Raw genomic sequence first — 21,446 nt, 5'->3', positions numbered from 1 at the left:
AGCAGTGGGAGAATATCGATATCTCAGGAATAGACTGCTCTACCCTGCGCCGCCGCCGTCAAAATCCCGCAGGCTTCTCAGCCGATCGCCGAGAGGTGGTTTCGGTAGCGCTCCTTGATCCGCAGCTTTGCTGGAGGCTGCAGCCAGGCCCGCGAAGGAATCATGGTGCGTTGGGTTCCAAGCTCAGGCTGGGTTGGGGCAAAGGTCCGCTAACTGGCGGATGGTGAGCCAGGTCCCCTGTCATCCTTAGAGCGGCCCGGAGCCATGGGGCATGGAAACCTCAGCCGACGGGAGGGTTCGGGCAGTGATTCAGCATCTCCGGCCTAGCCGGGAGAGGAGCGGTCGGTAGTCAATGAGGCCTTTTTCCGGGGTTTGTTTCGCTTTCTGCCGGGCCTCGGACACTACTTCTTCCTCAGCTAGCCGAGTTCTCCCCTCGAGTTCCTTCAGTGGAGTAGATTCCGAGCAGTCCTGAGTGGCCCCTCGTGCTCTGTGTCGGGGGAGAGAGAGGAGAAACTAGGGACTTGACTTGGAGGCCTCCCTGTACTGCCAGGGTTTGACCCCAGGCTTTGGGTGCCTGTGTGTCGTCCGTTTTCCTAGTGGGCCTGTGTCATTTCCCTCTCCCCTAGAGTTCGATCAGAAAAGGCCCTTTTCAATCACTTTGTCCAGTCACCTAGTTTTACAGATAAGTAAACCATGGCTGAGAGGAGAAGTGATGTTAGGGTTCCCAGTTCTCTGTCTGCCATTCCAGCGCTCAACTTTCTCACCCTCGTGGTTATGCTCCCAAGTACTGTTCCGGTAGACGTGTTTTAATACTGTCATTAAAGCAGCAATTGCTCAGTCTCCGTAGCTATTTGTGTCCATCTCTAACTTCCTGGGGACATTTTTGTGTTTATTCATTCCGTTTGAATGTCTGCATGTACAAGGCACTGTTTTAAGGGCAGTGAGTGAGGGTTCAAAGATAAATCAGTCAGGTCCTTAATCATAATGTAAGGTACAAAGGGATGTGCAAGTAAATAACTGGTGGGAGTATATATTGGGGAGATTTTGGAAAAGATGGAGAACCAAGAGATAGACAGTGGAGCGAGTTTAAAGAAAAGGAATGTTTTTGACCATTTATTAGGGCCTGGTGTAAGGGAAGAGCTTTGGCAAAGGTAAGTTGACAGGAACTTTAGTAATTGACTGAACCCAAAGGGAGTGCTATGGACAGTGGTGGAATTGGAAGTTGGGAAAATAGGTCCCAAATAGATCTGCTTTCCCTCTCCCACGCTAACTCATGGTAAATGTAGAATTGGCTTGCAACAGTAATACAGTAGTAATCTTACAATGAAATTGTATTAACATCATTGTGTTCATATTGAATGGAAACGTTTGGGAAAATATCTTTTTTAATGTTAGAGCTTGTTAAGAGTTGGGATTTTTAATGTTCTTATATTAATAAGTCTTCTTTCTTTTACTTTCAGTTTCGCAACCAGTATGACAATGATGTCACTGTTTGGAGCCCTCAGGTAAAATCATGTTTTATACTATTTCTATGTAGTGGCTTTTGGTAGCTGCAATATGTTTAGAAACTCATAGGCTAGTAGGCTGTGAGAAGATGGAATAGAATCATTTTAGACATTCTTGGAACCTAAATGTATCATTAAAGTAAGTTTCCTGGTTTAAACACAAAAAATCATTTGAGATTTAACTATGCTTACCTGAGATTTGGGAACTCTGAATTAATTTTAAATTTATGAAAGGGTCTTGTAAGGTGACTGTAAGCTGTGTTGGTTTTTCTTCTTTAGGGCAGGATTCATCAAATTGAATATGCAATGGAAGCTGTCAAACAAGGTTCAGCCACAGTTGGTCTGAAATCCAAAACCCATGCAGTGTTGGTTGCATTGAAGGTAAATAAAGCTATTAAGTAGATCTTCCTCCTTTAGAAAACAGAACTGTCAAACATAAGTTTCACTATATAGATAAGAAAATTGTAAACTTGCTTTTATGTTTTATAATGTCTCCATTTAGAGAGCACAGTCAGAACTTGCGGCTCATCAGAAAAAAATTCTCCATGTTGACAACCATATTGGTATCTCAATTGCGGGACTTACTGCTGATGCTAGACTGTTATGGTGAGTTTGATCATGAAAAACAAAAGAAACATCCCTTTTGATTCATAATTGTTTCCATTTCTAGAAAAGATCCGGATAAGGTATTTTAGGAAGTTGTCTACCAGAGTGTGTTTAAGATTGTGAATACCTTGGTGGATTTAGGCTCAGTTACTAAGTATTCCATTTCTTGACCCTTGTCATAGTAACCAATAGAATTCACCATATTAACACTTTTGAGAAGTCACTGAATAATGTGATATTTGTTAACTCAGTATATATTGCTTGAGATAATGTTATGTCTAAGAAGAGCCTGACAACTTGTATCTGGTTTCTAAGGATCAACCAAAGTACCCTTGCTTTCTTTAATACGCTGGCATTTATTTTTGCAAAGCTCAATTCTGTATATTGCAGGGTATGCAAAGGTGAATCAGACATAGATCCTGTCTTCTAGGAATTTAAAATCTAGTAGTATACCTATAATACAAAGTAGGAAGTGGAAAGTGACAGGTAGATTTCTGTGAGAGTCCAGAGGATACAGAAATTATTTCTAGTTCAGAGGCATTGTGTGAATGAATAGCTAGGGCTTTGAAGTCACACAGATTGAGTTTAGTTCCCACCTTTACCACTTAGTATCTGAGATTGGGCTAGTTACTTAAACTCTCCATTTTTTTTTTTTTTAATATTTTCTCTTTCAAGGTTATTGTTCAATAGCCTAACATGTAGAGCACTTAAGAAACAGTGATTTCAGGTAATATGTGAGTGTGTGTATTGGAAGATGGGAGGTAGTGAGCCAAAACTAATCTCTTAAGTCAGATTTAATTAGGGAAGAAAGAATATAACCAGTGAGGCAAACAGTAATGCTAATGTTTATGATTTTCAAATTACCCAGCGAGCCCTTGCTCTCTTAGGCCAGCAATATAGTGACAGCATTATTGGTTTCTGTCAGTTCTTGAAGTATAAAATATATTGCATTATCAAACATTTTATTTAACCCAATCTATCTAAAATATTGCCATGTCAACACATAATCAATGTGAAAACTATTAATGAGATGTTTTATATTGTTTTTTAAACTGAATCTGAAATTTCGTATGTATTTTGCACTTACCATACATCTCAATTTAGACGAGCCACTTTTCTCTTCCTCAGCCTTCTCTATTCTACAAACTGCTGTGAGACAAAGGTTTTCTTAGAACTAAGGAATATTTTAGTTTTGTTTTTTTTAAATCTCGTGTGACCCCAGAGTTTGTACAAAAATGTATCCTTCATGTCTTTCTGATTACTGTATATGAACGCAATCCATGTAAATGTCCGGCAGGAACCAAACTATTTCGATATGAATAACTGTGATTTGAAATTACTAATTTTTTTGTTTCTTTTTTAGTAATTTTATGCGCCAGGAGTGTTTGGATTCCAGATTTGTATTTGACAGGCCTCTTCCTGTGTCTCGTCTTGTAGCTCTAATCGGAAGCAGTATCCTTTTTATGTCAGCATTTTGGTCGTGAACTGTAGAAGATTTTGATATTTAATTCTTACATTAGTTATTAGTTATAACATAGATAAGATTGTGAAAAAAGGGTAGTTACTTTTCAATAACAGAATGTTTAAAATTTAGGAGAGTTGTGGGAAGTTTTACCAGTTAGAATGTGTTCTAAATAAGTAATTGTTTTGCTCTTTCATCAGTTCTTATAAGCAATTGAAATTTTTCAGACACGGATGAGCTCAATTTTAAGAAAACTGTCCAACCATCAGTTTCAGAGGAGATGTAAAGTTTTTTATTGGTGGTTCTAGACATCGCAAAAAATCTTTAACCTCTTATATCCAAAATGAATGAGGTTCTCTCCATGGGAGAACATTTTGCTAGCATTGGTTCTTGGTTTGGTGGATAACTCAACATTTTTTAATACTAGACCAAAGAAATATTGCTCTGTTTTGTCATCTTCCTGTGGTAGATTATGCAGCAATTAAGAAACCAGAGCTCTTTGTTAATGATATTTAATTTGAAAATAAAGGTAGTTTTTTATTCCTCGTTAGAAAAGGCTCTTTAACCAGTTTAAGAGACACAGATACCAACGCAAAGATACGGCCGGAGACCATATGGTGTTGGGCTGCTTATTGCTGGTTATGATGTAAGTTCATAGAGTATTATTATATTTTAATGATTTTTTTAAACTGACTAGCAATATTCTAATTTTTAGCTCAACCAAAGTCAAGAATTATATAGTGTATTTTTTTTCTATTTGTAGGATATGGGCCCTCATATTTTCCAAACCTGTCCATCTGCTAACTATTTTGACTGCAGAGCTATGTCCATTGGCGCCCGTTCTCAATCAGCTCGTACTTACTTGGAGAGACATATGTCTGAGTTTATGGAGTGTAAGTGACTTTTTTTTTTTGCCCCCTCCACTCTTTACATAGTGAATTAGCATAGTATCCTAAATGAAGAAAACTATCAATCTTCCAGAAAGACTTTAAAAAATTAAGCTCATGAAATGTTTATTATTTCTATTACATATACTAGCTTTTACCCCTTCTGACTACCACAGTAGTTTCAGTAGAACTTTTTCAGAATACAAATATGTCCCGAACCTTGAAGCTTCTTGGTTCAGTTGGTTTGAAGTGTGCCTCAATCAGAGTTGAGAAACACTGTACCTGCTACCAATTTTAAGTTCTGTTTACAATTTTTCATTTTCTATGATTCTGTTCTTTTTGCTGTAGACATTTTTACATTTACTAATCCATAAACAAGTAAAAAGTCTGTAGCTGTGGAAAAGAAAGGAAAAGATGTAAGATGTGATCATAGGGCAGGTTTTTAAGTGTTTTGCTTAGGCAAGGATCTTGAGTTTTAACACATGCTTTTTAAATCATCTGTTGATGTGATTATGTGTTTATGTGTTTTTTCCCCCCCTTCATTCTATTGTGGTATGTTGCATTGATCGATTTTTGATGTTAAACTAGCTTTGCATTCCTGGGATAAATCCTTCTTGATCATAGTGTATAACAGAAATGATATGTATAAATGTTTATATAAACATAAATGTTGCTGGATTCAGTTTGCTGGTATTTTGAGTTTTTTTGTGTGTATATATTCATAAGGCATGTTGAGCCGTAGTTTTATTTTCTTGTGATATCTCTGTCTAGTGTTGTTATCAGGGTAATACTGGCCACATAGAGTTAGAGACTCCTTTTATAAAAAGTAAATATAGCAACTAGAATTCCACAATACATTCTATAAAACTTTGAGCTGTATCTTTATGAATCAGAATTTTGATTTAACTTAAGAAAATGTCAAATTTAGTAACAAAAATTATGTGTCCTGTCATTAAATAAAATAATACTCAGCAGTGTTATTAGAAGAAGATTATAGGGCTAACCATTAAACTTTTGGCTGTTTTTATTGTGATATATTTAGTATGTGACTAAAACCATGATGTTAGACTATAGGCCCAACAGATAAAAGAAGCCTAGCGTGAAGATGAAATTAAGAAATAATTGTTAAACTTATTACATATAGGTAACTTGAATGAACTGGTTAAGCATGGTCTGCGTGCCTTACGAGAGACGCTTCCCGCAGAACAGGACTTAACTACAAAGGTAAAAATCACGTTTTTCAATTGTAGATATTAACAATACAATTTAATCATTTATTGCATAAATATAAGTAATAGAAGAGTATATGCTTATAGTTCTTTCATTTGGGAGATGGTTGCCTTGGCTCATTCTTTCTCTTTAAGCTATTCACTAAGTGATCAGATTTTGAAACAATTTTTAAACATTTCTTTTTGGTATAAAGCAATAAAACCAGTAAGTCTGATGTAGGATGTCCTTTATTTCATCAGCAGATAAGAATGTCTTCATATTATTAATTCAGTTGACAAATACATGTATAGAGTACCTACTAGGTGCAGGCACTAAGCACTGAGAATATAGTAAACACAATAAAACATGTTGGCCTTTATGGTACATACATCCAAGTGTGGGGAGACAAACAGTGTGCCCATAAGTAAATTATGTAGTATAGTAGAACGTGATAAATGCTATAGAAACAATAAAGCAGGTTAAAGAGGGACCAATTGGGTATAGGAAGGTGGTATAGTGGGTATAATTGAAGATAGGGTGGTCAAGGATGACCTAAGAAAGTAGAATTTGAGGAAAAGAGCTAAAGGAGGTGAGTGAATGAGCCATGCAGATGTCTAGAGCAAGATTATTCCAGGGAATACAAGTGCAAGGGCCTTGGGTCCAGGATGTTTCTAGTATTTGAGACAAAGAGGCCAGTAGTGTTAGAGTCAGTGCTCAAGAAGAAGATAAGGAAGGAAGTCAGAAAGGGAATGGAGGCCAGCTTGTGTGTCTCCTATAAACCATCGTAGGTACTTTGGATTTTACTCTGAGTGGGCTCTTAGAATTTGAGCAGAAGAATACTTGATTTAATTTAGGTTTTAAGAGTCACTCTGGTTGCCATTTAGAGAACAGATTGTAATGGGGGCATGGGTGGAAATAGTTTTAAGATTGTGACAGTAATTCAGGTGAGAGATTGTGGTGGATTAGAACAATTGTAGATGATTAGAAGGGGTTCAGTTTTGCGTATGTTTTGAAATTAGAGCTGAAAAGGTTTGCTAACAAGTTGGCTGTGGGGGTATGAGATGTTAAAAAAAAGGATGTTTTCAAAGTTTTTGGCCTGACTAAAAGAAGAGATTTATGATAGAACAGGTTTTGGGGTAGGGTTTGTGAAGGAAGATCAGGCAGTTAGTTGAGGACATAAAATTTGAAATGCCTATTGTTTGACCATTTGGCAGTATAGACTAAGCAGTTATCAAATGTGCACCCCTTGGAGTTTGGTGGAGAATGGTCTAGCCTAGAGTTATAAATTTTGGAGTCTTTATGCAGAAATGGCTTTTAGAAAGAAACTGGACTGGATGAGATTACTAAAGGAATCGAATATACAAGAGGTGTAAAGACTTGGCCAAGGGCACTTTAACGTTTAGAGATTGGGAGGTGAGTAGGTATCAGCAAAAAGGACTGAGAAAGATGGCCCAAGAGGTAGGCGGAAAACTTGGAAAATGAGGTATCCTTAAAAGCAAATGAAGAAAGTATTTCAAGGAGGAGGGAATGAAAAATTGCTAATTGATCAAGAAAGATATGGATTGAGAATTAACCATTAGATTAGTAATGATGTCACTGGGGACTTGACTAAATAGTCCTAATGGATTATTGGGGCAAAAGACTGATAGGAATGGAATTAGGAAAGAATGGGAGGAGGAATTGGATACGGTTTGGAGGATATATAGATAATATGTTGTGGGTCTAGAGAAATGGGGTAATGGCTGGAAGAGAATGTAGTGAAAAAAGGGTTTTTTGTTACTTTGATTTTTTAAGATGGGAGAAATTATAGCAAGTGTGCTGTATGGTTATGAAAATAAAGGGAAACATATATGTAGGAGAAATAAAAGTTGCTAGACCAGTTTCTTTGAACATTACACAGGTGGAAAGGTCGGCCTCAAAGAAGAAGTTGGACTGTTCATTCATAGTAACAGGAAGGGAAAGAATGTAGGGACACAGATACAAAAAAGTGGATACTGTGGAAGGTCTGAACATTCTTTTCTTAATTTGCTTCTATTTTCTCAGAGAAATCAGAGCAAGATTTTAAGCTGCAAGGAGAATGGATAATAGTACAGTTGTCCCGGAGAAGGGGGAGAATGAATGATCTAGGGACCTGTATAGTACAATGCAGGAACCACTAAAAGCCTCTTTGAAGTTACTGATCATTAATTAGGGTGAAGATCAGTCAGCATATTATAAATACATTTTGTTATAGTGGTTGGATAATTATTATTCGATATGTATGTTCTTAACATAGGCTTTATAGCCTGCATAATCTAAACAAGTTTTCCTTTTATAAAAATAATACTCTCAAAAAAATTAGGAAAGTACATTAATATTTTTAAAATTTGTTTAAACTACCTATTATGGTATCACAATGACTGTCTTTTAAAAGCTGCGTATACAGTTGACTCTCAACATTTACAATTTGGAAAAGTTTGTTCAAGTGTCTGGTTTCCTGGTTTCATAATTTTACTGAATCATAGAAAATGGGCTATATATCCTCATGCCTAAAATTTTCACTAAAATTTTAATTTTACAGGAGCTATTTTGCACTGGTTAGCATTAACTGAACATTTTAAGTATTGCTCTTTAATTTTCCAATGTAAAACTTAGTTTCAAGTCCTCACTAAATTCAACACATTAGAACCCCAACTTCTGTTTCTTTATTAAGAACCATCATATCTTATTCAAGAAACTAATTTGATTGTTTCTTAGGAGTTAGGCTTAGTTTCCAGCTAAGTGGTTTGTTCCTTCACACTGGTCTGCAGCACATTCCCATTATGAGCCAATTTGCAAATTTTCTAGGTGACATAGATCTTTGTTCGGGGTCACTCATGATTATCACAATTGAATATTTAAATATATAAATTACAAGGGCTTACTAGTTTTCTTCTTTCTAACCTACACTAAGTATTTTTAAATCTTATTCAAGTACTATATAAATTTTTATTCTGCTTTTTTCACCCAGCATTTTATCATAAGCATTTTTCAACCTTAATTCTCTTTGATTTTTTTTTTTTCCACCTTTTTTTTCCCCCTCAGAATGTTTCCATTGGAATTGTTGGTAAAGACTTGGAGTTTACAATATATGATGATGATGATGTGTCTCCATTCCTGGAAGGTCTTGAAGAAAGGCCACAGAGAAAAGCACAGGTATATAACTAATCATAACACAAGAGGCTTTATTAGTTCTATAGTAAACCGCTGTTCCTACTACAATTATAAATCTGCCATTTTTGTCTTACTGATAAGCTCATAATTCAAATGGCAGTAGGAAAACTAAGCTGAGTAAAGTGAAATACTGAGGGGGCAGTGGTCTCCATAAACACAAAAAGGGTTGATAATTTAGTCATCCGTCTCTCTCACAATTCTGTAGGTTGACTGGGGCTCAGCTGATGATTTTTTTGCTGGTCTCACTTGAGTCTCCAAAACATTGCTGTCATTGAGGGGGTGGGGCTAGAACATCCAAGATGGCTTTACTCACATGTCATCTTTACTCATTTTCTAGGTATCTTAGACAACTATAAGACTGGGACCTCTGCTAGAATGGCTGAGCCTCTGTCCATGTAGTCTCAGGGCCTCTCCTTCACCAGGGTCTCTCTAGCAGTGTAGCAGCTCAGAGCTTGCACACGTTCAAAAGCTTAAAAGTGAAAGCTGCCAGGCATTCTTAAGGCCAGGGCTCAGTACTGGCACAGCACCACTTCTGCACATTCTGTTGGCTAAAGTAAGTCATAGGGCCAGCCAGGAGTCTATAGGAGTGGGACTGAGAGAAAGTTCACTGGGACCAGCTTTGGAAACTTAAGTTGGTTCTTCACAAATACTGAGAAAAGGATTGAGAAGTATTGGTGAATCCCAGGTTAAATACTGATTTTTTATATTGGATATTTAGAATGCACATTTGCTATTTATAGACGCTTACTCAATAGCTGTGTAATTGGAAATGCCCTGTACAGAAATTTTTTCTACATGAATTTCTTCTCAATTTGAAAAGGATATTGTTGGTACTGTTTGGAGGAGCAAGATTTGCATTATTTAAACCGTAGTTAGTAAGAACCAACACTTTTGGGAAGAATGCAGTGGAGTGCCACACAAGTGGTTTGTTTGGTCATATTTTTGCTGTGTTTATTAGTGCTAAAGAGGAAAAGGATGTCTAAAATGTGCTGATTGTATTTTAAGGCTAGTAGTTATAATAAAAGGAAGACCATTTATTATTGTGCAAGACAGTGTGGTAAAATGCTAGGATTGTTCAATGATGCTTAGGTTTTCAGAACTATAAAATTATATCTACTTAAAAAAAAACTGTTTAGAAATTTCAACAGGACAGTGAACTAAAACTGAGTATTCGAAGTATCACCTAGCTCCTTTTTCTCATAAATTCTTTTATGACGTAGTATCACCTGTTTTCTTTTTTCTTTCCCTCTTAAGCCTGCCCAACCTGCTGATGAACCTGCAGAAAAGGCTGATGAACCAATGGAGCATTAAGTGATAAACCAGTCTATATGTGTATTATCAAATATGTAAGAAGGCAAGAACATGTACCGTTGGCAGTAATCTATACTTTGAACCAAAAGATGTAGTGGTGAAGTGGTATGTTTTAGGAATCAGTCCAGGTGTGAATTTTTTCCAAGCACCTTCACTGTAAACCATATATTGTGATGCATTTTTCTTTGAAGAGGGGTCTATATAATCATTTTCTAGAAAGTATAGTTATCTGTACTAATGTTTTTATATAAAGAATATAGTGTCTTCGTGGTTTTAAAGACAACTGTGAAATAAAATTGTTTCACCTGCTGGAGTATTGAGTTTTTTGTTTTTTGTTTTTTTTAAGTAGCCTCAACTATATAAATAGTCTGGGATTACAACTGGTCATTTGCCATGTTTGTCAAATTGCCTTATTTTTAGTGATGGGGAAAAATAACTCTTATCTATCACAGCCTTATACTAATTCCCCAGTGTATGAACTGGCTGCATGAGAATTCATGGAGATTTGGGTCAGAATACAAATTTCAGGGTTCAGCTGTGGAGATTCTGATAAAACCTAAGAAACTACCACTTCAAGCAATAGTAGTAGCAAGATTATTAACACGTAAATTGTTTTTCTTTCCGACCAGCAGATGGCAGCAATGATAGCTCTGCAAAAGGGAAATTTTAATCTGAAACCATCATTTCCTTTTATCCTGCTCAACCAAACTCCAGCATAATCTTGAGGCTGCCTTCCATTATTCATTCCTGTGAGCTGTGTACCAAGATACTGCAGAACAATTTTTATCTTAGACCATACAAAATGAAATTAAAGGAAATCTGATTTAAAAAACAAAAGCAATAATCCAAAATTTTGCTGCTAAGAAGCCTTAGAGGAGTTATGAATATAATGAATATATTCATATCTTTCTGGAGAGGAGCAGTTCATTTATAGATAGGGAACTTGGATTTTAGACCTAATTCTGCTAATTAGTTGCTATTGGCTTTAGGCAAATTATACTTAGCCTTATTTTAAGGAAATCCTTCAGAGAATTAGTCTGAGTGTTAAATGGGACAATTTATGTGAAAACACCTTGTATACTCAAAATTTTATAAAATGTTCATTTGATTTTTTTTTCTAGATTGCTCAAAACTTGAAAAGCATTCTTAGGTTCCTAGGTTTAAATCTGTAACTTCTTGAGCGGAGAGTAATAAGAGAAACTGGGAACATCGTTGAGAGAAAAACCTGACTAAATACAGGAATATGTGAAATGTTAGTCTCCACTTTGGAGTAGCCTCAAGAGTCAGCCATTTGAACTTGGGACAAGGCCACAAGTACCATGTGGTCATTTAACTGAATGAAGTTGCATCAAGCACATGTAACTTTCACAAACAAAATAAAACTGAATGAGGGAGGCCTCCCGCCTGCCTTCGGACTCAATGGGGGTATAGTCTGGTAGAGACAACATAAGAGAAATTTCGTTATCTGCTCTTTCCTCAGGCAGGTCTGTTCTCCTGTGTGAGCCTTTGTTAAGTGATTCTATTGTTTAAAGATTTTGTGTGTGCATGTATAATTTTTGTATACTGTTCCCTAAATGTAAACCAAAGTTGGCTGGCAGTCGGCTAAAAAAAAAAAACTGATCCATATTGTACTTTGGGAGCAATTTAGTAATTTTTTTCAACATGTGATTTTAGTCTTCTACACTGACTTTAGAACTTAAAACTTTCCTCACCCCAATTAGATTCAACCGCATTGTACAGAGTTCATTGTGATGCCTTTTTATGTCAGTTTATCTAGTTGTTATACTCAATTCCATTTAGTCTGTTAATTGTAAACAAAATTCTTAATGTCCTCTCATAAAACCTATCACTTTTGTTGCCACGCAGCAGCCTACCCATCTGTCTCCTTGTACCTGCCCCTAAAGAAAGGAGAGTCTGTGAGACGGATCCTTTAAGGGACTTTCCTTCACCTTTGTGTTTGCACCTTATGTCTCCCTGTTTGGCCCCAGTAAGATGGCTGGTCAGCCAATGACAAGTAAGATTCCCCATGGGGGGGGGGACAACTTAAGCCAGGTGCAGTCAAGTGGAGACCAACAGGAGAACCCATGGGGTTCATAGAGGTGGGCACAGCCCCCCACCTTCCCCAGCTAAGGAGAGCCTCTGCCTCTGTGGCTGCATTCCTTCCCACAACCTGCAGGGGAAGAGATTCAATGATGTGCTCTCCATCTATTCATATGCATAAAGGTTTTGTCCTTTGGGAAAGTACATACATCCTGAGACTTAATGTTCCGCTGCCTGCAGGCAAGGGTGATTGGCTTGAATCAGTTTCCTATTATGATGTATAGGATTCACAGATCTTGAGATTGACAAGCTTTATCCTCACCTAACTAATAAAAGCTAATGCATAGGCCCGATTTGAGGCCCAGTTCTTGAGACTGGATCCCCTTGGCCCTGCATACACTCTATCATTGGCTACTGTCTTTTCTTAACCCTGCACTGCCGTCCTCACTCCCCACAGCCCTCATCGCACGGGACGTGACAACTTTGATATAAAGATAATTCACCTGGAATTTATTAAGTATCTATGTGTGCATCTTTGAAGTACTGGTATGGTTAAAAACAAGAGGCAGTAAAGTAGGTGACAGATTCAGATTCTGGTCCTAGCTTTTTCAGTGTTTGACTATTTTGCAGTTTTGGTTAAGTCCCTTTTCTCTAGGCCTTGATTTCCTAGACATGTTAAGTATTTATGATTCTTGGTATATGACAAAGTCTTTGCTCTCAAATAATGTATAATTTAAAAAGCATTCAAAATGATGTAATTACATGCTAGAGTAAAAATAAGTCCCAAAACAAAAGTGCATGTTTTAATAAGTCAGGAAGAATTAGACTACATAAAGTTCTGATACCTGTTTAACAAGCTCTGTATTTAAGAATATACAATAATATATACACCGCCTGACAATTTTAAGTACAGACCCTAAATGAGATTTTATAAAACATTACATTTTCTTTCCTTTTTTCATATTTAACAGTTACTTAATAACTTGGTCACGATAAGCCTCAAATTATTCCATAACACAAGGGAGCCTTCAGGACAACTGAAGGGACAGGGTTAGTCCTACACCATTCACCATGGCCCTAAACTGCTGAGCTTTCTTATTGCTAAGTCTAGTTTTTATGCTCTCTTGGGTTTCATTTCATGCCAACAGATTGTCATTTCTTGGTAAGTGGGCTTGGAAACCAGATAACTGCAGTTGTAAAAAATCTCATGTTAAAAATGAATACACAGAAATGGAACAACGTGTTGTACAGGTAGCTTGGGTTGATCTCAAGGAATTATGCTAAGTGAAAAAGCCAATCTCAAAAGGTTACATTGTATAATTCATTTATATTACATCTTGAAATTACAAAATTATAGAATAGAGAACAGGTTAGTAATTTCCAGGTGTTACGGAGAGAAGTGGCTGTGACTATAAAATGTTAGGAATGATACTTGTAATGGAATTGTACCTTAACTGGTGGTGATTACTGGAATCTAAACATGGTAACTACACAAATGAGTGCATGTCAAACTGGTAAAATGTGACAAGTGAATGTGTCAATGTCGATTTCCTGGATTTGATATTGTACTATGATTATACACGATGTTACCATTGAAAGAAACTAGGTGAAAAGTATATGGGATTTCTGTATTTATGTCACTACAATTATCTCAAGATAAACAGTTTTAAGTGGATGCACAGGATTTGAGGAGCACTCAGAAAGTGTTATAAGCACATGGCCTTTGTGATATATTTTGGGTGATCAAGGAATTTTTTTGCTTGATGCCTCCAAAAAGAAGTCTCAAAATAGCTGGATTTTAGATGGATGCTCTGTTTGTGTTCTATCTCCCTAACCGAGGTGAACCTGTTACTAAGGGCAGGTCCTGTCAGACCCCTTTGTATTCACAATATTTTTCTTAAGGCATCAATTTCTTTTATTAATAATTGGCCGAAACCTTTCATGGGGGAGTCTGGTATGGAACCTCAAATGGGCAAAACTGAAGGTGCCATGGCGGATTGTCACTGTAAAAATTAGGTCTTTTGGAGATAGTAAAATCCTTTAAAACAGTGACTGTTGATCTCCCTTTATGCATAAAATAAATTCAAATTTACTGGATGTTCAGAATGGATCGGGAAAGGGACCGTTACTAAAACAAGCCACGTCATACAGTGTGACTTTGGTGTTCAAGCAACTCCAGCCTAACAGCAGAGGCAGAGATTCAAATTACTGCAGATGTTAAGAACTGAAATAGATCTTCATATAATCGAGTGTCCCTTATTAGATAAACCGAAGTTACTAACTCAAGTAGTATTCAGTTACTTCCCCAGTTTACTAGTGGGTGGACGGACTTCTAGCTCCCGATCTCGTGCTTTTTCCATTGGATCAAACAGCCCTGTAAAATGTGTTTCCTCTCTCTCCAAGCACTTCCTCCCCGTGACTGTTTCAATACCTGGAATAGGAAACTATTTCTAAATCGCGTTCAAGTTTCCACAGCGCTTAATTCAGGCTTTCAGGGAAAACATTAAATATGTATTTCCAATCTTTTCTGCGGCCTAAACCAACCACGGACAAGAGAAAAAAACAGAAAGAAACTTACAGGACGTACTGGCAGCGCGCAACCACAGGACGTAGAAAGCGTGTCCTCTCTGCGCTGCCGTAGGTGCCAGACGGCTGCAGCTCCGGTCGTCTCCCCACCCCTTCCACGTCAGCCAAGGACTCCGCGGAGCCTCCGCTACTGCTGGGGGTTGGAGCAGGAGGAGACGGTCTCGCGGTTGCCCCAGTTGCTGCCCCTCGGAGCCAGGTAGCGGGCCACGAACCCCCAACCCCAAAGGCGTGGTGGGCTGAGCAGAGTTGGAGGAACTGGCTGTATAGCGGGAAGATGCGGAAGGGGAGAGACTAGGCCGCTCGCGTCCAGGCCTGGCGAAGTGGAACGAGGGGTCTGGGAAGCTCTGGGCCGGACGCCCGGTCCCGGCCTGTATAGAGGCCATTGGTCGTCTCCCTCCCAGGCCTCCGGGGCTCGCCATTCCAGGCTGGGGCTTGCTTTGCAGGAGAAAAGGGACAGGAAAGGGGCGTGGAGGTACAGCGCACCGATCCACGTACGCAGAGTCGAGACCCACCGATGAACACGATAAAACACTTCAAGGGTTTAGCAGGTTAACCGTGCACAGGGTCTCTTAACTTGAGCAGTTCAGGTTGGGGGTTATGGTAAGTCCCTTCTGTAATGTGGTGGGGTGGGGCTGGGGGCCTGTCACTGTATTGTGGCCCCTCATTCTGCAGCGCAGCATTCTAAACCCTGGGCGGGGTTGTGGAGTAGGAGCTAATATACCTTAGGTCAAAACTGATAAATGATTTTTATTACATTAGGCTTTATTTTTATGGGACACGATATAGATTAACTCTCCCCTTCTGCAACTTCAATACTCAGAAGCCAAACTGAATCAACTTTATAGACAGTAAGGATCACTAAGGTTACTGATTGTGTTTTTGGTGTTTTGTTATTGTTTTTTACTTGTAATGATATCCTTGTATTTATTTTCCTAGATTTCCTGGCATCTGTGATACTTAAATCTTGTATCAAGGGTTGATTATAACCAGGAACCATGACGGCTGCCGAGAACGTGTGCTATACGTTAATTAACGTGCCAATGGATTCAGAACCACCATCTGAAATCAGCTTAAAAAATGATCTAGGTAAACTTTGATCATGTTTGAAAAAGAAAATGAAAATTAAAAGCTTATTTGTATTTCAGGTTCTTTTATAATTAGAAATGTTTAATTTGTGCCTAAATATTTTCTTCTAATATCTCTTCAGTAAACCTTTTGTCTTACTAAAAATGAAAACTTGTTACCTTTAGACTTGCAGTATTGGTTTTTGGAAACAAAACATCTCAGTTTAGCGTAGTAAAACTAAAGAAATGTGATAGTTTAATTGTTAGACATTACTAAAAATAACATAATGGTTTGTGTAGTTTAATAATATTATGCTTAAAAGCAGTTGACAGTTCTCTATACGAGTACATAACAGGTTGAGAGAATGTGTATTTGAATATCTTAGTCCCTTTGTGTATTTAATTCATATTGCTTAGCTTGTAAAACCAGAAGAACTTTGTTCTTTGTGTTCGCCACCAGTTGAACAAATGAAATCAACCCTGGAATACACATTCATTTTCCAGGGTTAAGCTTTTCATTTTAAAGCATTATGCGAAGGAGAAAAGAAGTATATTTCTGAATTTTAAAAGTATATGTCTCCTTTTTTTGAATGATTCTGTCAAAAAAAAATTTAAGTAATGCACGTTCCAAAATAATGATTGTCTTTTAATTGAACTACTAACTTAAACTGATAACTACTGGTTAAAACAGAGTAGAGTGAAAATTATGCTTCAAATCTTGAAAGTATCTTTAAGAAGATAGTTTGCAGTTTGAAAGGAGACAGTACTTACTTGTATATTCCCCCCTCTTAATCAGTAATAATGGAATACCTCCTGATTTTAGATTACTTAATATTAGGTTTCTATTGAGGTCTAGTTTTAGAGAAGGAAGAAAGAAAACCCTCTTTTATGGCATTTAAACTGATACCCTTATATACAAAATATATGTACATACAAAATATATGTGTATACATGTGTATACTCATACATATGTTGTGTATATATATTCGTATTCACATAAGATAGTGGAATGAAATGCAAATTAATGAATAGACTTTCTTTTTTTTTTCTTATAATTTAAAAGTTTTCATTTTTAGACCCCTGCAAAATACTTAAGGTTATAGCTGGGAAGGTAAAGAACAAAACCTGTTCTTAATTATAACAGTAGCCTTTTCTTAATTGCAGCTGCCTTTACTACTCTCCCCCAACCAATAAATAAATAAGTAGTCTAAAATTTGTGACTTTACCTCAAAAGAGTTGAGAGGAGAAACTGTTTAGAAGTAATTTCCAGTTTAAGTAACAAATACTTTTTTTGTTTGGTGAAATAGTGAGTTGCTTTACCTACACTTTTCTTTACATTTGTTGGAATGAGCTCTAATGACTATATAAGTTCCCTGGAGAGTAGGAAGTACTTAGTGTATTTTGGTGCACTGAAGTGATATTTGAAATTTTCCATATTTTTAGTAGTATTCATAAAGGAACAGAAGATGTGCATAGGAACATCCTTCACCTCAGTTTGAATTGTTGAAATAAATAGAACTCGGGTGTGGAGGGGCTTGAAATAAAAATGGTATAGATTTTTTTACAAGTTTGCTAGTAAACTTTTAAAACTTAACCTTTAGTTACAAGTGGTGTTCTAGCCTGCTAAACTTTTAGGATTTGCTAATTTGTGAAAAGTAGACAAAACTGGAACAAAAGAAGCCATCAGCATTATAGTGATATAATTTTATACCTTTTGACTCTCCTGTACACTATCAGACAAAGTAGGAAATTTTATTTATTTATTTATTTTTTTAAATTCAGAAAGGAAACTTTGGGACAAAGAGAGGAAAACCTGTTTAGGCTGAGTAAATACAACTTTAGCCACATAGAACTTGGACTAGTCTGTCTTATTTTCATGGTTATTGCTCTCAGCTGCTGTCATTTCTCCTGATGCTTTTCGTCATCCTCACAGATTTAAAAAACTGAAAGTTTGCCCAGATTGATACTCAGTTCATCCTTTCACGTTTATTTCTTGATTCAATGTAGTATACACCATAATTTTTTTTCATATGGGGCAGGAAATTGAATATGCTGAACAGGGAGAGATGCATGGAAGTTAATCTGTTTTAAACAAAATTATTGACCCCTTTGGGATATATTTGGCAATAACCCTCACTGTGTTCTCAGTTCCTATACCTGAGGATATTTTCTCTTCTGCAACATGTTAAAATATCATACCAAGCTAGGAATAGATATATCATCTTTGGAGGCTAGAATGAACTTGATATTTACCTCGTACAAGGTAAAATCCTTCTCATAACTGTCGACTAGTCATTCAGTCTCTGTCTCTTTGACAACAGCAAGGAACTCTTTAATAGCCACTTTGCTCTAATTGTTGGAAATTTATTTCTAGTTCTGTTTTTTTCCCCTCACGATAACTTGAAGATTATTAAAGACTTTTGTCATCTCTCTTTGTCCTCTCTTCTAGATATTTGTTTATATTTAGGATCAAAACAATTGTAGTAGCATTGTGCTTGTCTCTTATATTTCTGCTTTTGAATTTTGGATCAAAAAGATGTACCATAAATTCTTGTATGCAATGATAATGATGCGACGTTATAGATTGTGTAAAATATAGTACATATTTTTTTCTAGGCTATGTAACAGTAAACTAATATGTTAAATTGTGTTATCCTTAATTCTAAATAATGGCAACTAATCTAGTACATTTTAATTTTCTTGAAATTTTTTAGGTAATTTCTTAAGAAAGATTCTAAAGTTTTATGGCCTGTAGAAATAATGATAGGATTTTGGAATTAATCTAGTTTTCAGTTCCCGACCTTTTTGAGGTTGAGGATCTTCCTAATGTGGAAAACATGTCACTGATCTCCCCCACCTCCATAATAGTGATTGTAACTTCGGTTGAGAAAAATACACATTCACTTAACAGCTACTTTGAATTCAGAAACACTCAGTAGCATCTGTTTACATTTTGAAAAATAGCTGCATGTGTGTTTGAGACATATATTATTTAGTATGCCTGTAAATTCCTGGCCTCGTCATTAATTCCATTGGTTAGGGACCAAAGATATAATCCAGTGCCTTGATATTATATGTAAAGAATCATGAGATTCAGAGATAAATCACTTGTGTAAAGTCATATAGCTTGTTTGCTTGGGGCATAGCCAGGTAGAGTACCCTTGTTACTTGGGTTAGTGCCTTTATTAACCATTCTGCTGGTCAAGTGAGAAAATATTTTGTTAATTGCTTTTAAAATTATCTGAGGAATTTTATTTTGAAATAATTGCACTTGTTTAATTTTTGAATCAGAAAAAGGAGATGTGAAGTCAAAGACTGAAGCTTTGAAGAAAGTAATCATTATGATTCTGAATGGTGAGAAGCTTCCTGGACTTCTGATGACCATCATTCGTTTTGTGTTACCTCTTCAGGATCACACTATCAAAAAATTACTTCTGGTATTTTGGGAAATTGTTCCTAAAACAACTCCAGATGGAAGACTTTTACATGAAATGATCCTTGTATGTGATGCATATAGAAAGGTAAACTAAATCATAATTATCTCAGCGTATTGCTTTGATTTTAGATCATTGTAAAATTGGTGGAATGGGCTTTGTTTTAGTCTTTAAAATTAAATCTTAGATAAGATGTGAAGTGTAAATATTTGGAACTGAAGTTATAAAGAGTTATTGTAAAAAGTTTTGATACTTCTTTTCAGACATTTTCCATGCACTTTTATGTTGTTAATAAAAAACAGTGACACAGAATATGACATTGATGTGATACATAAAAATTGCTTTAATCAGTAGGAATTTGATGGAACTTATCTGATCATCTAGGTCTTTTTCCTCAATCCTACTTTCTAATTTTCTCATTGGAAAATGTTGCATTGAAAACTTTTTTTAACAAAATGTTGAAACTCAACATTTCATATTTAAATTTTTTATATCAGGATCTTCAGCATCCTAATGAATTTATTCGAGGATCTACTCTTCGTTTTCTTTGCAAATTGAAAGAAGCAGAATTGCTAGAACCTTTAATGCCAGCTATCCGTGCTTGTTTGGAGCATCGACACAGCTATGTTAGAAGAAATGCTGTTTTGGCCATCTATACCATCTATAGGTAAATAAAGACACTCCTTTGGCCTAGTTCTGTTTAGTCTTTTAGACTAGAGGCTCCAAAATGGTTTCTGACAGATTGTATGCAGCTTTCAGATATGTTTTGTTTGGCCTGAACAAGATTTTTTTTCCTTATCATCAAGTTGTCAGCATTGAAAAATCAAAGATCTGGAAACACTGGGCCCTAGTTTCTGCATGACAACAATCTGCTGAAATTCAATGACAGTAGCCTCCTTTAAACAGGTTGTACACTTTCTAGTTTATAACAGTACTTGTCATTCTCAATTGTATTACTCCAGCCCACTTAATTAATTTATTCACTTACTTAGTCCCTGTAGGCTTTGAGTTTTTGACCCTGTTGTAGAATTCTCTTTTTGTGGAATGTGGGTCTTGTCTTTTTACCCTTAGAGACGTTACAGAGGGAACTTCTTAAATAGGAAGGGTGGCAATTTTCAGCTGATTACTGCTGTTCTTAGAAAGCTGAAGATTTTGGACTTTAAAAACAATTCAAGGAACCAGTTAGATGAGGCTAGAATGTTTGGTTTTTACAATCACTGGTATTAGTCCGTTTAGAAGTAGGATGTAATTTTGATAAATATCTTTGTACTTTAATAGTTGGGTGTTATATAATTTCACAGTTCTCTTTCTGTTATATTAGTTTTTGTTACCTGTTAGGGAAAGTGATTGATAACAGAGTTCTTTGAAAACTACCATACAGGCTACACAAATTTTAGTATTTACGCTACAGTGCATGCACAAAAATTATGCCGTTTATAAGATAATTTGAAATTTGAAAACTGTCTATATGGTGATATTAATTGTTAAATTTTTTAAAGTACAATAATGGTATTACAATTAGTTTTAAAAAGAAAGAACTCTTAATTTTAGAGAACGTACCAATATATTTACAGAGGAAATGATAAGTGGTCTGGGATTTGCTTCAAAATCATATGGGGGGAGAGAAGTGGGGAAAGGGTAGAGGTGAAACAAAAATGGCTGTGAATTAGTCATAGTTGAGATTAGGTGATGGTTTTTATTAGCTGGTGTCCGTTATTCTGTAGACTACAAATACTTAAAAATTTCCAAAATAAGAAGTAAGTTAGTGAGTAAATAAGTGAATAAATATAGTGCATAACTAGTGAAATTCAAGGAACTATTTTTTTTTTCTCTAATAATTCTTAATGAAGGATCTTTTTAGTACCTTGAGGGTATTATTATGAGCATCAATATTATATTTCTAAAGTATATGAAAGACAATTATTAAAGATAGTTGATAGCATATTGAATAAATCAGCTTTTTCTACATTGAACTAGAAAAATTTGATAACTTAATGGATGAAGAGGTAAGCTTGTGATTCCTACTCACAATTTTCTAATTGACAATGTTTTGAAAAGCAAAACAATTGATAGTGTTATAAAGTTTGATAAAGGTTAATTTTGATAGTGTCCAGAGAGTTACTAAAATAACAAAGTAGGTTTTTATTGAA

General features: G+C 36.2%; 2 protein-coding genes across 2 annotated transcripts in view; both read left to right on the top strand.

Moving 5' to 3' along the window:
* Positions 1–23: 23 nt before the first annotated feature.
* On the top strand, positions 24–10,485 carry PSMA1 (proteasome 20S subunit alpha 1). Its single transcript, XM_019754487.2, has 10 exons — positions 24–165; positions 1,461–1,505; positions 1,785–1,886; positions 2,008–2,111; positions 3,475–3,563; positions 4,149–4,219; positions 4,337–4,466; positions 5,605–5,684; positions 8,733–8,843; positions 10,116–10,485. Exons 1-10 carry the CDS (start codon positions 163–165, stop codon positions 10,170–10,172), a joined length of 792 nt encoding a protein of 263 aa, XP_019610046.1. The 5' UTR covers positions 24–162; the 3' UTR covers positions 10,173–10,485.
* A 4,374-nt stretch (positions 10,486–14,859) lies between these two features.
* The window catches only part of COPB1 (COPI coat complex subunit beta 1), a 32,725-nt gene continuing 26,138 nt past the window's right edge, over positions 14,860–21,446 (top strand). The window contains exons 1-4 of the mRNA XM_019754489.2: positions 14,860–14,994; positions 15,735–15,884; positions 19,154–19,383; positions 19,794–19,963. Of these exons, the coding sequence (XP_019610048.1) occupies positions 15,794–15,884; positions 19,154–19,383; positions 19,794–19,963 (491 nt within the window). The 5' untranslated portion in view covers positions 14,860–14,994; positions 15,735–15,793. The remainder of the gene's footprint in view (positions 14,995–15,734; positions 15,885–19,153; positions 19,384–19,793; positions 19,964–21,446) is intronic.

This window comes from Rhinolophus sinicus, linkage group LG06 (assembly GCF_036562045.2).
Source record: "Rhinolophus sinicus isolate RSC01 linkage group LG06, ASM3656204v1, whole genome shotgun sequence".
Taxonomy (NCBI): Eukaryota; Metazoa; Chordata; class Mammalia; order Chiroptera; family Rhinolophidae; genus Rhinolophus; species Rhinolophus sinicus.
The sequence above is the reverse complement of the archived record's forward strand: the minus strand, read 5'-3'. Positions and strand labels throughout refer to the sequence as shown.

Excerpts from the sequence above, each read along its gene's own strand:
- PSMA1 (XM_019754487.2), top strand. Across the intron at positions 1,506-1,784 it reads TCACTGTTTGGAGCCCTCAG|GGCAGGATTCATCAAATTGA; the intron begins GTAAAATCATGT and ends TTTCTTCTTTAG. Across the intron at positions 5,685-8,732 it reads AACAGGACTTAACTACAAAG|AATGTTTCCATTGGAATTGT; the intron begins GTAAAAATCACG and ends TTTCCCCCTCAG.